Raw genomic sequence first — 14,829 nt, 5'->3', positions numbered from 1 at the left:
TATATACCAATGAGTTTTGTTCTGGGAGTGCATTCGTAAGTCCTGCAAAGTGAGCCTAGGTACCCAACTAATACAATTGGCTATATGGTACTGTACTGGAATAGATTTATAATACATTTGCATCTTTGAAAGTTTGCAACTTGCAGGTTCATATGTAGGGGACTTATTGTATATCAAATAGGCAAAATAGTACACATAACACTTATGTACCACCCAATAAGTGAAGCTGGTGTGCTGCAGTCCCTGGGGCCACAAAGAGTCAGACACGACTGAACGAATGAACAACAAAAACAAATAATAATAATATAAACACCCACATAGCTACCACTTATCCTATGAATGCTATATTTTGAAGCCCCTGTGTGACTCTCCTTTGTCATATTCTCAAACCGCATAACCCCTATTCCTAATTCCAAGCAATGAGTTTTTGCCTTCCAATGAGTTTTTCACTTCCTTCCTCACATGAATCCTTTTTCTTGGAACACTCTGTCAACTGTCTGCTTCACCCGTTGAAATTTTCTTTGAAGATCTCTCAATCATTACATCCTCCTATGAAGTCATAGCTATTTTGTTCTTCCTTTATATAACTTATCATGTTACCTTTTCTCGAATGGGATTTTGACTTTGTGTTTGCCTCCCCTTGTAAGTACTGCTTGTGCCTATCTTTGAGTAGGAAATCATATGTCTCACTGTCCTTTTAGTTTCCCACAATACCTAAGCGTAATGCTCAGAGAAAGCGAGAACTTAATAATTATGGGTTGCACCATGTAATTATTCCTCTTTTCTCTCCTAGATCTATTGTCGGGCTCTGAATTCACTGGGCCAAGATTTAGAGAAACCTCTTGAGCTTAGAGTCAGGGTTTTGGATATAAATGACAACCCTCCAGTATTTTCTATGTCTACTTTTGTAGGAGAAATAGAAGAAAATTCTAACGCAAGTAAGTATTCTACTTTATTAAGTAAACAAGACTATTGGGTTTCCAGATCATTCTTAACAGTCAGGCATCTAGAGGCTAAACTCTGTCAAGATGCTACATCACAAATGTGAAAGATAAGTTTGGAGAAGCATGTAGAACAGGAGGGCATGAGGAAGGCTCCATGATGGCTTTCCCTTCAACCACGGAAGCAGTTCCAGCTGTCATACACAAGAAGCAACGCTAAAGAAATGGGAGGAATATGCTCACACACCACCTCTGTAGCAGATTCCTAAGGAAAAATTCCCAGAGTGCTTTGCACAGTGATGACAGAGGTACTGTGCAGAGAATTTAGCCTCCCAGTCTGACTACTTTGAGGGTTTCCGTGGTGGCTCAAAGGGAAAAGAATCTGCCTGCAATGCAGGAGACCTGGGTTCAACCCCAGGGTAGGGAAGATCCCCTGGAGAAGGGAATGGCTACCCACTCCAGTATTCTTGACTGGAAAATTCCATAGACAGAGGAGCCTAGCAGGCTACAGTTCACGGGGTCGCAAAGAGTCAGGTACGACTGAGTGACTAACACACACACACACACACACACACACACACACACACACACACACACACACTGACTACTTAAAGGGGAATCTCATTCGCTTCTATTCGTATTGCTTTTTTTAAAAAATTTAACTACTTTAACTCACAGAAATCACCTCTAGACAATCTATTTGGTATTCATAATCTTCAAGAGCTTTTTTTGACAGCAAAGAAAAACAAAACACCTACAATGCGGAAGACCTGGGTTTGATCCCTGGGTTGGGAAAATCCCCTGGAGAAGGGAACGGCTCCCCACTCCAGTATTCTTGCCTGGAGAATTTCATGGACAGAGGAGCCTATAGTCCATGGGGTCGCAAAGAGTCGGACATGACTAACTTTCACTAAATACAAAACAAGCATTTCCCCCTTCATATTAATAAATATACGTTTTGTTTGCTTTTTAGTCAAATCACCGATTTATGTATTTGAAATGTATTTTAAATCTAATCCTGTTTGGTCCTCCATGTGGATTTGGACCATCTCAAGCGATGCCAGTGGAAGGGAACCAGAAAATCTAGAAACTAGATCCAGTATTTACTCTCAAGAGCTTTCACAATCTAAACGTGCAATTACTTCCTTGTGGATTAGTGTTAAAAGCAATATTTTAACTGCCAAACATTCAATCACTTGTGCAGACAGTGTATTAACTTCTTAGGTTACCACTGAAGATTGTCCTAAATATATCAAAAAACACCAGAGATGCTGTCTCATTTAAATTCAAAACTTCAACTTACCATAGTACTTTTAAGCAGTATGCTGCTGCTGCTGCTGCTAAGTCGCTTCAGTCGTGTCCGATTCTGTGCGACCCCATAGACGGCAGCCCACCAGGCTCCCCTTTCCCTAGGATTCTCCAGGCAAGAACACTGGAGTGGGTTGCCATTTCCTTCTCCAATGCATGAAAGCAAAAAGTGAAAGTGAAGTTGCTCAGTTGTGTCCGATCCTCGGCGACCCCATGGACTGCAGCCTACCAGGCTCCTCTGTGCATGGGATTTTCCAGGCAAGAGTACTGGAGTGGGGTGTCATTGCCTGCTCCTTTAAGCGGTATAATTTCTTGTAAATTCAAATAATTCTTACATTTTAATTTTTATTTGTTAAAATATTATACCTATATTTTAAACTTTTAAAAATACTACTATAAGAAGGTATACTATAAAAATTTCACAAAATGTGAGTGTAATAATATGCATTCTTTGCTCTCCTTTGTACCATTATTCAGAGGCAAATAGAATCACTAGTTACTTAGGTACATACTTTCTATAATCATGTAAATATATATAAACATATTTCCAAAGAAGAAACAAATATGACCATATTTTACATACTAATCTACAGTGTGAATTTTTAAATATATTTTGAACACATTTTCATATTAGGAAATACAGGTTTCATCATTTAAGATTTTCATGAGATTTGATTGTATGAATGCACCATAATTAACGAAATAATTGCCTCTGAAAACACTTAAAACTGCTGAAATAAATACATACAGAGATTGAGAGAGAGAGACAGGAGCTGATAGTTTATGTCTAAAGACAAGGCCAATTGTGCAGAATTGAGTATAGAAAAGTCTAGTTTATGAATGCTTGCAGCTCCTCACATTTCCAGCATCCTTCATCAAGACTACCAACAAGATTACCGGAAGAGGTGAAGAACAGATGCAGTATGTAATTACATATGCATCTCTTTAAACCACTAGATATCTAGCACTTTACTAGAGACCACGCAAAATAAAATAATAAAATATATTTACTGAATGTGTATTATTCAATAGGAACTTCACATAATTTTATTGCATATAACTATTTCATTCTTTCATGAACTCAGTGAGGACAATCCAATTTCATCCCCATTTATAGATGCGGAAACTGAAGCCAAGATCACATAGCTAGAAAGTGCCGTAGCTGGGAGAGTTAGTCTGTCCTTATATCACTTTGTTTCACCATAGAAGCCTTTAAAAAATAATTACACTAGAATAAGAAATGTAAAAGCAGAAGAAAATATTTCCTTGTGTTTTAAATATCAGTAATGTCTATAGTTCCTGGTAAAATATGATCTTTTTATCAAGACAAAGGTATAGAAAAGGAGCTAAGATATTGATATGTTGAAAAAAGAGAAAGGGGAAATGGTGGAGTTCCCATTACATGGACTAACTTTTTAGAAAAGCAGTATACTATATTACAACAAAAATGCAAATTGTCCATTTGCAATCAATTTTCTTGACTTCTAGATACACTGGTGATGGTACTCAATGCCACTGATGCAGATGAACCAAATAATTTGAACTCAAAAATAGCCTTCAAGATCATAAGACAAGAACCTTCAGATTCACCGATGTTTATTATCAACAGATACACTGGAGAAATTCGAACAATGAATAATTTTCTAGACAGAGAGGTATTTTTTTTTCTTTTCAGTGGGTTGTAGTCTCAATGGAACTGATTCTAAAAACAAGAGTTCTAAGAAAAAAAATGGAAAAGAAAACAATAGTTTAAAATTTTGATTACATAAACTTTTCACATAATGGGAATGACATAAGAAATATCTGTGAGATGAAAATAATTCCTCAAATAGATTTTATACTCATTTCCCAGTTAATTTACTGAATTTGTCTCAATTTGAGAAAACTACATTCTAAAAGTACATAAAAATACACACAAGGTCGATGTAAAAGCTCTATTTTTTCCAAGTATGTTCTACAATGAAATAAATTTAAGAAACAATTGCTGTAATGTCCCCCATCTTGGTGAGTCACAATGCAGGTGAACACAGTAGAGGCCCCAAGAATTTTTACAGGTTAAGAAACTTGCTTATCTTTCTTTTTTGTTTTGTTTGCTGATCTTTCTTTAATCCAGCCTATCATAGGCTCATTTGACAAGAGAACTCTTTTTTCCCTTTTCTCTTCCTATGTCTCACATACTGACAGCCCACTGATTACTTTGGGAAATGACTCACAGAATCAGAAGGATGGAGAGGAATTCAGTAACATCCAGACCAGTCTATTCACTTACAAATTTAAAAATAATTACTGATTGTTACCAAATGAGAATCAGCATCACATGGTTTCTATAATACCATGTGGTCCCTTGATTTAATTTTAAAATAGCAACTTTTCATTATGTTTTTTAATATTGATAGAATATAACTGATGGGCATAATTTCAGGGTTATAAATAAGGAAATTTTATTTCATACTTGATAAATTAAATTTTAAGTGCAATAGCTATTTTTAAATGACCATCTCCCTGCTAACAATTCAGGATTTAGGATAAATCAGATTATTTTAGTGCTCTATAATAACCCAAATGCCATCAGTTTCCAGGTTATCACTCTGTCCTTTATTACTTGTTTGAAAATTACCATCAGAAAAAATTGACTATTTAGCTGTTTTTTCCCTCTCAAACTTTCTTAAGGAGCCCAATGGGATACCTTTAACATGAAAAGAGTTGTAATGGTGAAGAACTCTAAACAATAAAGGAACTGTGCAGTCACTGGCAAGCCACTAGAGCACATATTATTTTATTATAATTTTAGTCTATATTGGAGTATAGTTAATTAACAATGTTGCATTTGTTTTAGGTGTACAGCAAAGTGATTCAGCTATACATATACATGTATCTATTCTTTTCAAATTCTTTCCCATTTAAATTGTTACATGATATTGAGCAGAGTTGACTTCCCTGGTGGCTCAGACGGTAAAGCGTCTGTCTACGCTGCAGGAGACCTGGGTTCGATCCCTGGGTGGGGAAGATCCGCTGGAGAAGGAAATGGCAATCCACTCCAGTACTATTGCCTGGAAAATTCCATGGACAGAGGAGCCTGGTAGGCTACAGTCCAAGGGGTCGCAGAGAGTCAGACACGACTGAGCGACTTCACTTTCACTCCCTGTGCTACAAAATGGGTCCTTGTTGCTTATCTGTTTTAAATATAGCAGTTTGTACAAGTCAATCCAAGACCCACAATCTATCCTTCCCCAACCAGCCTTCCTTCTGGTAAGCACAAGTTTGTTCTCTAAGTCTGTGAGCCTGTTTCCTCTTTGTAAATAAGTTCATTTGCATAATTTTTTTTTTTAGATTCCACATATAACCAATATCATATGATATTTGTCTTTCTCTGTCTGACTTACTTCACTTAGTATGATCATCTCCAGTTTCACCCATGTTGCTGAAAAGGCGTTATTTCTTTCTTTTTAATGGCTGGGTAATATTCCATTGTACGTATTTACCACATCTTCTTTACCCATTCATTTGTCAATGGACACTTAGGTTGCTTCCATGTCTTAGTCATTGTAAACAGCACTTCAGTGAACACTGGGGTGCATGTATCCTTTCAAACCATGTTTTTCTCTGGATATTGCCCAGGAGTGGGATTGCTGATTAGACAGCAGCTCTATTTTTAGTTTCTTAAGGAACTTCCATATTATTTTTCATAGTGGCGGCAGCAATTTACATTCCCAACAACAGTGTAGTAGGGTTCCCTTTTCTCTATACCCTCTCCAGCATTTATTGTGTGTAGATTTTTTGATGACAGCCATTCTGGCTGAAATTACCTCTGGTGTGAGGTAGTATCTCAATGTAGTTTTGATTTGCTGATACTACCTCTGGTGTGAGGTAATATCTCAATGTAGTTTTGATTTGCATCTAATTTTTAGTGATGCTTAGCATCTTTTCAGGTACTTTTGGCCATCTGATGTCTTCCTTGAATATATGTCTACTTAGATCTTCTGCCCATTTTTTTGATCGGGTTGTTTGTTTTTTCATATATAGAGCCACATGGGCTGTTTGTAAATTTTGGAGACTAATCCCTTGTGTTCAACTCATTTTGTCCCAGTCTCTGGGTTGTCCTTTCATTTTGTTTATGGTCTCCTTAGCTGTGCACAAGCTTTTGAATTTATTTATGTTTCACTTGTTTATTTTTTTTAATGGAAGGATAATTGCTTTACAGAATTTTATTGTTTTCTGTCAAACTTCAATATGAATCAGCCATAGGTATACATATATCCCCTCCCTTTTGAACCTTCCTCCCATCTCCCTCCCTATCCCACCCCTCTAGGTTGATAACAGAGCCCCTGTTTTCGTTTCCTGAGCCATATAGTAAATTCCCGTTGGCTATCTATTTTAAATATGGTAATGTAAGTTTCCACATTACTCTTTTCATACATCTCACCCTCTCCTCCCCTCTCCCCATGTCCATAAGTGTACTCTCTATGTCTGTTTCTCCATTGCTGTCCTGTTATTTTTATTTCCATTACTATAGGAGATGGCTCAGAGAAAAATATTGCTGAAATTTATATGAAAGACTGTTCTGCCTATATTTCCTTCTAAAAGTTTTATAATATCCAGTCTTACATTTAAATCTTTAATCTATTTTGTGTATGATGTTATTTTTGTATATGATGTTAAAGAATCTTCTAGTTTCATTTTTTACATGTAGCTGTCCAGTTTTCTCAGCACTGAATACCTCTTAATATTGAAGAGACTGTCTTTCCTCCATTGTAAAGTCTTGCTTCTTTTGTTGTAAATTAACTGATCATAGGTGCATGGATTTACTTCTGGGTTTCTATCTTGTTCCATTGATCTATGCTTCTATTTTTGTATCAGTTACATACTGTTTTGATGACTGTACCTTTGCAGTATAGTCTGAAGTCAGGAAGTCTAATTTTCTCAGCTTCATTTTTGTCAAGAGAGCATTGGCTTTTCAGGATCTTTTGTGTCTCCATACAACTTTGAAGATTTTTTGTTCTAGTTTTGTGAAAAACACCATTGGTAATTTGGTAGGAATTGCATTGAATTTGTAGATTCCCTTGGGTACTGCAGTCATTTTGACAATATTTATTCTTCCAATTCAAGAACATGGTATATTCTTCCATCTGTTTGTGTCATCTTTGATTTCTTTCATCAGCATCTTATAGTTTTCAGAGTACAGGTCTTTTGTCTCCTTAGGTAGGTTTATCCCCAGGTATTTTATTCTTTTTGATGTGATGAGAAACAAAATTGTTTAATTTCTCTCTCTGACCTTCATTGTGAGAGTACAGATTTCATTGTGAGAGCAGCAGATTTCTGTGTATTAATTTTGTATCCTGCAACTTTACCAAATACATTGATGAGCTCTAGCTTTCTGATAGCATCTTTGGGATTTTCTATATATAGTATCATGTCATCTGCAAATAGTGACAGTTTTACTCTTTCTTCCCCAATTTGGATTTAGTTTATTTCATTTTCTCTGATTGTTGTGGCTAGGACTTCCAAAACTATGCTGAGTAAAGGTGGCAAGAGTGGATATCCTTGTCTTGTTCCTTTGTTCCTGATCTCAGAGGAAATATTTTCTAGCTTTTCACCACTGAGTAGAATTTTAGTTGTAGGTTTATCATATTTGGCCTTTATTATGTTGAGGTATGTTCCTTCTATGCTCACTTTATGAAGAGTTTTATCATAAATGGGTATTGAATTTTATCAAAAGCTTTTCTTTTGATGATGATAATGAAGATGATCATATGTTTTTATTCTTCCATTTGTTGATGTGATGTATCACACTGATTGATTTGCAGGTGCTGAAAAATCTTTGTATGCCTGGGATAAATCCCTCTTGATCATGGGGTATAATCCTCTTAATGCATTGTTGGATTTGGATTGCTAGTATTTTGTTGAGGATTTTCATGTCCATTTTCATCAGTGATATGGGCCTATAATTTTCTTTTTTGTGGTATCTTTGTCTGGTTTTTGTAAGAGGGTGATGGTGGCCTCATAGAATAAGTTTGGGAATATTCCTTCCCCTGCAATTTTTTGGAATAGTTTCAAAAGAATAGGTGTTAACTCTTCTCTAAATGTTTGATAGAATTCACTGGCAAAGCCATCTGGTCCTAGACTTTTATTTGTTGGGAGTTTTAAAATCACAGTTTCAATTTTAGTACTTGTGACTAGTCTGTTCATATTTTCTGTTCCTTTCTGGTTCAGTCTTGGGAGATTGTACCTTTCTAAGAACTTGTCTTTATTATTCCAGGTTGTCCATTTTATGGTGTACAGTTGCTTGTAGTAGTTTCTCATGATTTCTGTGTGTCCATTGTTACTTCTCTTTTTTTCATATCTAATCTTATTAATTTGAGGCCTCTCCCTTTTTTTCAGAGCAGATATTCTTAACCTGGGATTTGTGGAGAGCCCTCAAGACATCTCTAACTATGAATCCTCTAAAAGTATATGAACTTTGAGTGAGGATGCACACATACATATATCTAGAAAAGGCTTCATGGCTTTTAGCAGCTTCTAAAAATTTAAGTACCATCGAATAGAATCAAGAAAACAGATCATCAGTAACTGTTCTGCCACATCCTGCCACTCCCCAGAAATGCAAACATTTGCTATCTCTTTATTCTACTTGCACATTCAGGGGCTAATAATTTAGGTACAGAATTTTCATTCTATAAATTCCTGGTAAACAATCTCTCCCCTCCTGACAATTCTGGTCTGCTTCGTCCTTTATATTATTTTTCAGCATATAATAAGGAATGAGGGCTTTTAAAATTTTTGCTTCTTTTAAATAACGCTGGATAGGCATTGTTAAGAATAGAAGTGGCAACTTCATATTGATTCATGTGAGATTTGTGAATTTTCAACATTCTGTGTTACCTCTATCTTCAACATAGATTTATGCAAATGTTGAGCAAACATTTTAAAAGATCTTTGTACAAGACAAAATAAGAACTGTCTACATCAACTGTGATATTGTTTGTTGTGTCTTTTTAGCAATATGGCCAGTACTCTCTAGCTGTAAGAGGCTCAGACCGAGATGGTGGGGCAGATGGTATGTCAGCAGAGTGTGAATGCAACATTAAAATCCTCGATGTCAATGATAACATCCCATACATAGAACTGCCAACAGTAAGTAATAGTCCTTGAATTTTTTAAAAGTATTTATTTATTAGTCTGCACCTGGTCTTAGTTGCAGCATGTGGGATCTAATTCCCTGACCATGGATTGAACTTGGGCCCCCTGCATTAGAAGCTTTCAGTCTTAGCCACTGGACCACCAGGAAAGTCCCAAAGTTTGGGGTCTGTGTGTGTGTGTATGTGTGTGGCACCATGCAGCATGTGGGATCTTAGTTCCCCAGCCAGGGATCAAACCCCTACCCCCTGCACTGGAAGATGGAGCCTTAGCCACTGGACCACCAGCAAAGTCCAGTCCTTGAATTTAATAACTTTAGTTTCCTTACCTTCTAAAATTTGTTCTAACAATTCTCTTTACAGATGTACATGTTAGTTATTTTTAAGTCATAACACAAAGGTACACACATATTTCATCTCATGTTTGTTTATATAATACATATGAAAAAAACCCTTATTTGAACAATGAAAAGTCAGACCACAAACATGGACCCCCTTTCTATATCATGAATAATTATAAACATTCTATATAAAACTAGTATAATTCTCTTTCTCACATAGTTTGTGCTAAAATATTTTTATTTCTTGTTTCAGCAATCCATAAGCATTGAAGAAAATACTCTGAATTCAAATTTGCTCCAGATTAGAGTAATAGATTTGGATGAGGAGTTCTCAGCTAACTGGATGGCAGTCATTTTCTTCATCTCTGGAAATGAGGGGAATTGGTTTGAAATAGAAATGAATGAAAGAACAAATGTGGGAACTTTAAAGGTTGTTAAGGTATGGTACTCTATTATATTATATCCTATCCAATATTTTGTTTTCTTGGCTTTTTTCAAAGTGGTAATCTTAAAATGATGTTGACACTTCACAAACTTGAATAGGTAAAAGAATAAAAATTACTGTGTTTTAGGGTTATATATGATATAGAGCCTTTTATAGAGAGTTTTTCTGCTCATATCATTTTATAAAAATAGGCACTGAAGTTTTTACTTGAAACTCTTTCCTACCAATACAATATCCCCTCACGGATCATATAAAGGGAAAGCATTTTTAAACATGAATCTTGTTTTATGCTTGCAACAATAATTGATTAATCCTTTCAGTTTGAAGAATTTTATTTTGAAGCAGATTCAACATGGCCTAAAAAAAGGTGTCCTTGTCAATACTGTACATCAATTATTATTCACTAACAATATTCATCATATGAATTAAAAGTTGTTAGTTTATCCAGAGTTTTTTACAAAATTAAAATTAGACTACAGTCCATGGAATTCTCTGGGCCAGAACACTGGAGTGGGTAGCCATGCCCTCCTCCAGGGGATCTTCCCAACCCAGGGATGGAACCCATATCTCCCACATTGTAAGTGGATTCTTTACCAGCCTAGCCACCAGCGAAGCCCAAGAATACTGGAGTGGGCAGCCTATCCCTTCTCCAGCAGATCTTTCCAACCCAGGAATCAAACCGGGGTCTCCTGGATTTCAGGCAGATTCTTTACCAGCTGAGGTACAAGGGAAGCCCACTGTAATTGTAGGATTATCAAATTCTCATCTCACATTGGCTGCTGATCCAGGCTTATTACAGGCATACATACACTAGAGATTTGGTCCAGATCACCCCAGTCAACAGAGTTCTTCTGTGTCTCCACTACATTATTTATCCACCAATTTAACTGCAGTAGAATTTTCTCTGGGATTCAATGAGAAAAAATGTCTGACTCCTAGGGAGTCGACAGTGAAAGTTTCACCCTCTGCTGTTAGACTTGTCAGTCAGTTTTTTAAAATCTGCAATAGCTGTGCATGGATTGTATCTGATGCATGCAACACGTATTCCTCATGGTAAAGTGCAATCCTTTTTTAACTATTTCCTTCCTTCAAAACTGCCCTGGGAAATGAACTCCTGAGGAATTGTGTCCCTATAGGAATGTGTGATCATTTGTCTCATATGTCTTCATAAATGCCACCATACCTAGAGCTCCCATTCACTTACTCATTGAGCACATGCCTTAATTTATTCTCTACAGTATCCCTGCAAATTAGGTTCTATGCCCACATACTGAGGTTCAGAGAGAGTTCGTAACCTGCTCAGTTCTCATCTCTAGTAAGTGGGATAACTGACATTCAAACCTCAACTTTTCTAGCTATTAAGTTCACATTCTTTTTTCCACAATCCTATCTAGAATTCCATGCTGGGAAAACTGAGTCCTAATCTATTACACTCCAAACTATGATGTTACTTTAGAAAATTGATTTATCTATCTGGCCTCAATATCTCTATCTGTAAAATGGGATTAATGTTGATTTTTTTCCCAGATGTGTGTGACATCATGTATCAATTTTGTGTTAGGATTCTATGCATGTAGTAAGTGCATAGAGCTTCCCTGGTAGCTCAGTCAGTAAAGAATTTGTCTGCAGTGCAGGAGACCCAGGTTCGACCCCTAGGTCAGGCAGATCCCCCTAGAGAAGGAAATGGCAATCTACTCCAGTATTTCTGCCTGGAAAATCCTATGGACAGAGGAGCATGGTGGGCTATATTCCATGGGGTCGCAAGAGTTGGACATGACTTAGTGACTGCTGCTGCTGCTGCTAAGTCACTTCAGTCGTGTCCGACTCTGTGCGACCCCATAGACAGCAGCCCACCAGGCTCCCCCGTCCACCACAATAATTGCATATGATGTGTATATATACATAGTTTTATAACCTTTCTTGGAGTTGCAAATAGAGATAATTTTAGAGCAAAGACTGAAAATTTTAGCTAACTGGAGGGCTCAATGTGTGAATTGATGGTCATCTAATCTACTCTTGTGAAAATTTAGAAAAATGTAGTTGGTATTTACGTGCATACTGCATAGTTGTGGATTATATGAGTAGTGGATTTTGACAACATCTTTCATAATGAAAAAGACTACTTGATAATTTTATAATGTAAGATGAATTTTTTCCTGGATATATGAATGAACTATGGATTTCATTATTTACATATTCTATTCTATTATTTGATTTATTGAAAGAAATTACATATACAAAATAAAATTTCTTGTAAATAGTTCTTTATGGATAAAATCAGTCAAATGATTGAGACTAGATGTATTTGGCCCATTGTTTGTAATAAATAGGGCTATTTTCTGAGAAACGTGAAATGATAGCAACTAACATAAGCTCTCTTTGCACTACAAAATCAATGGATTTGACCATCTGTATTATTTTAAATTTTTTAATTTGGTGGACAGTTAGAACTCACACATTTTTAACTTTTTCAACAAAGGATCTAAGACTACTGGATTTTTTTCTTACTGTATTTTCATGTGTTTGTATTGAATTGAACATAAAGTAAGAATAGATTGTGTACTTATATGTATTTATATTTTATTAAAGATATAAGAATTTCTTTTGCCTCTAATCAAAGAATTTCTTTTTCCTCTAGAATGCTTTTTCTCCTTCTAGTAAAACCATTTCACTCTGTATTTTCTAGCCCCTAGATTTTGAAGCTATGAATAATCTGCAGCTTAGTCTTGGTGTTAGAAATAAAGCTGAATTTCATCAATCAATTATGTCTCAATATAAACTCACAGCAACTGCAGTCTCTGTGACCGTGTTAAATGTAATTGAAGGCTCAGTGTTCCGTCCAGGTTCAAGGACATTTGTAATAAATAGTAACATGGGACAAAACTATAAAGTAGGAGACTATGTAGCTTTGGATCTTGACACTGGTCGGCCTTCAACAACTGTTAGGTAAGACTGATTTTTTACAACTAATTTTCACCACATATTGAACTGTATCTGAATTAAAATAATTTTCACTATTTTTGAAATTCAATCATATAACATACAAACTGGTGAACTGTTACTTAGAGTGTTTAAAAAAGTATAAAAATCTGTGAAAAATGTAAGATGGAAACTGTGAAGGTTTAAAATGTGAAAATAATCGTATCTTGAAAGTTTGACACTCCTGTGTTTAGATATTTTATTGATCAGTTAGCTGATTTCCACATATCATGGTATTCCCCTTGGAAGATTTGATTGATTGATTTTCCCATTGCAAATCCACCCATTGAAATTAATTAGATTTAGCTAACTCATATGAGTTACTTTCTTACTTTAATCAGCACTTAATATTGATCAACAATAACCTTGATATGAAAAAGTTGGTTACATTAAGGAAAAGGTCATGCTTTGTAGTTTCTTTTAAACTCTACATATCCAAATGTTTCTACTTGATCCTGAAAAATCACTGTATTATATGTGCACATGTATTTTGAAAAGTGTCTGTAGTCAAGAACAATGGTGGGGTGGAAAGATCTCACAAATTAGTTTTAAAAGATTTTTGCTCTGTAGTCAACTCACCCATATGAGTATTATAGCTCTTACCACACTGTGCCATTACTGTTTTGTTTTTTTTTTAATGTTATTGGAATATAGTTGCTTAAGGCTTCGCAGGTGGCTTAGTGGTAAAGAATCCAGTTGCCAATGCAGGAGAAGCAAGAGACATGGGTTCAATCCCTGGGTCAGGAAGATCCCCCGGAGGAGGGCATGGCAACCCATATTCTTGCCCCAGTGGAGAATTCTATGGACAGAGGAGCCTGGTAGGCTACAGTCCATGGGGTCGTAAAGAGGTGGACACGAAAGAGTGATTGAGCAGGAGCTGGAGCATGTTGCTTTCCAGTGTTTTGTTAGCTTCTACTATACAGCAAAGTTATTCAGCTAAACATATATATATATATATCCCTTCATTTTGGTTTCCTCCCCACAGGACACCACAGAGTACTGCCTAGAGTTCCCTGAGCTATACAGTAGCTTCTTATTAGTCACCTATTTTATACATGGTATCAATAGAGTATACATGTCAGTTCCAGTCTCCTAATTCATCACACCCCTCCTTCCACCTTGGTATCCATACATCTGTTCTCTATATCTGTCTCTATTTCTGCTTTATAAATAAGATCATCCACACGAATTGTTTTCAGATTCCACATATAGGCATTACTATCTACGGTCTTCACACCACCATTGCTGATAAGCTCTCTTGTACTCCACTGATGTGAGTTCACTGAGGGAAGATCACACCCCTACCTCTGACTCCTTTCCAAGTTCTATTCCCCACGTTACCACAAGGCCCAACACAGAGAGTTCTCTAACCAATGTAGGTCTAACAAACATATAAATGGAAGGAAAACTTCAAAGTCAAAGATGAAGAGAGGAAGAGAATAGAGAATAGGATAGAGGTGCAAGATAAGGATGGAGTTTGGAATCCACAAGAAATCCTGTAAATTCACTGTGTGTATGGGGAGGGGTTAGAAATAGGAAAGGGATGAAAGCCAAGCTCTGAAGAAATAACTTCTTTGGTAAGACAAAAGTTTAGAATTGGCAGCAGTCCAGGAAGTCCCAGTATCTGGGTTGTCCAGGACAGTTCTGATGCTACCAAAATCAAATGAAAATGAGGCTGAAAG

General features: G+C 36.3%; 2 protein-coding genes across 2 annotated transcripts in view; one reads left to right on the top strand and one right to left on the bottom strand.

Moving 5' to 3' along the window:
- DSC1 (desmocollin 1) overlaps positions 1–14,829 on the bottom strand; it is a 357,493-nt gene that overhangs the window by 198,339 nt on the left and 144,325 nt on the right. The gene's annotated exons all lie outside the window — the stretch shown is intronic.
- Positions 1–14,829, top strand: part of DSG1 (desmoglein 1) — a 44,101-nt gene that overhangs the window by 12,030 nt on the left and 17,242 nt on the right. Inside the window, exons 5-9 of the mRNA XM_004020453.5 lie at positions 794–938; positions 3,738–3,904; positions 9,246–9,380; positions 9,977–10,162; positions 12,855–13,114. Of these exons, the coding sequence (XP_004020502.2) occupies positions 794–938; positions 3,738–3,904; positions 9,246–9,380; positions 9,977–10,162; positions 12,855–13,114 (893 nt within the window). The remainder of the gene's footprint in view (positions 1–793; positions 939–3,737; positions 3,905–9,245; positions 9,381–9,976; positions 10,163–12,854; positions 13,115–14,829) is intronic.

Source organism: Ovis aries, chromosome 23 (genome assembly GCF_016772045.2).
Source record: "Ovis aries strain OAR_USU_Benz2616 breed Rambouillet chromosome 23, ARS-UI_Ramb_v3.0, whole genome shotgun sequence".
Lineage (NCBI taxonomy): Eukaryota > Metazoa > Chordata > Mammalia > Artiodactyla > Bovidae > Ovis > Ovis aries.
Note: the sequence above shows the minus strand (reverse complement) of the source record. Positions and strands in the feature narration are given on the sequence as shown.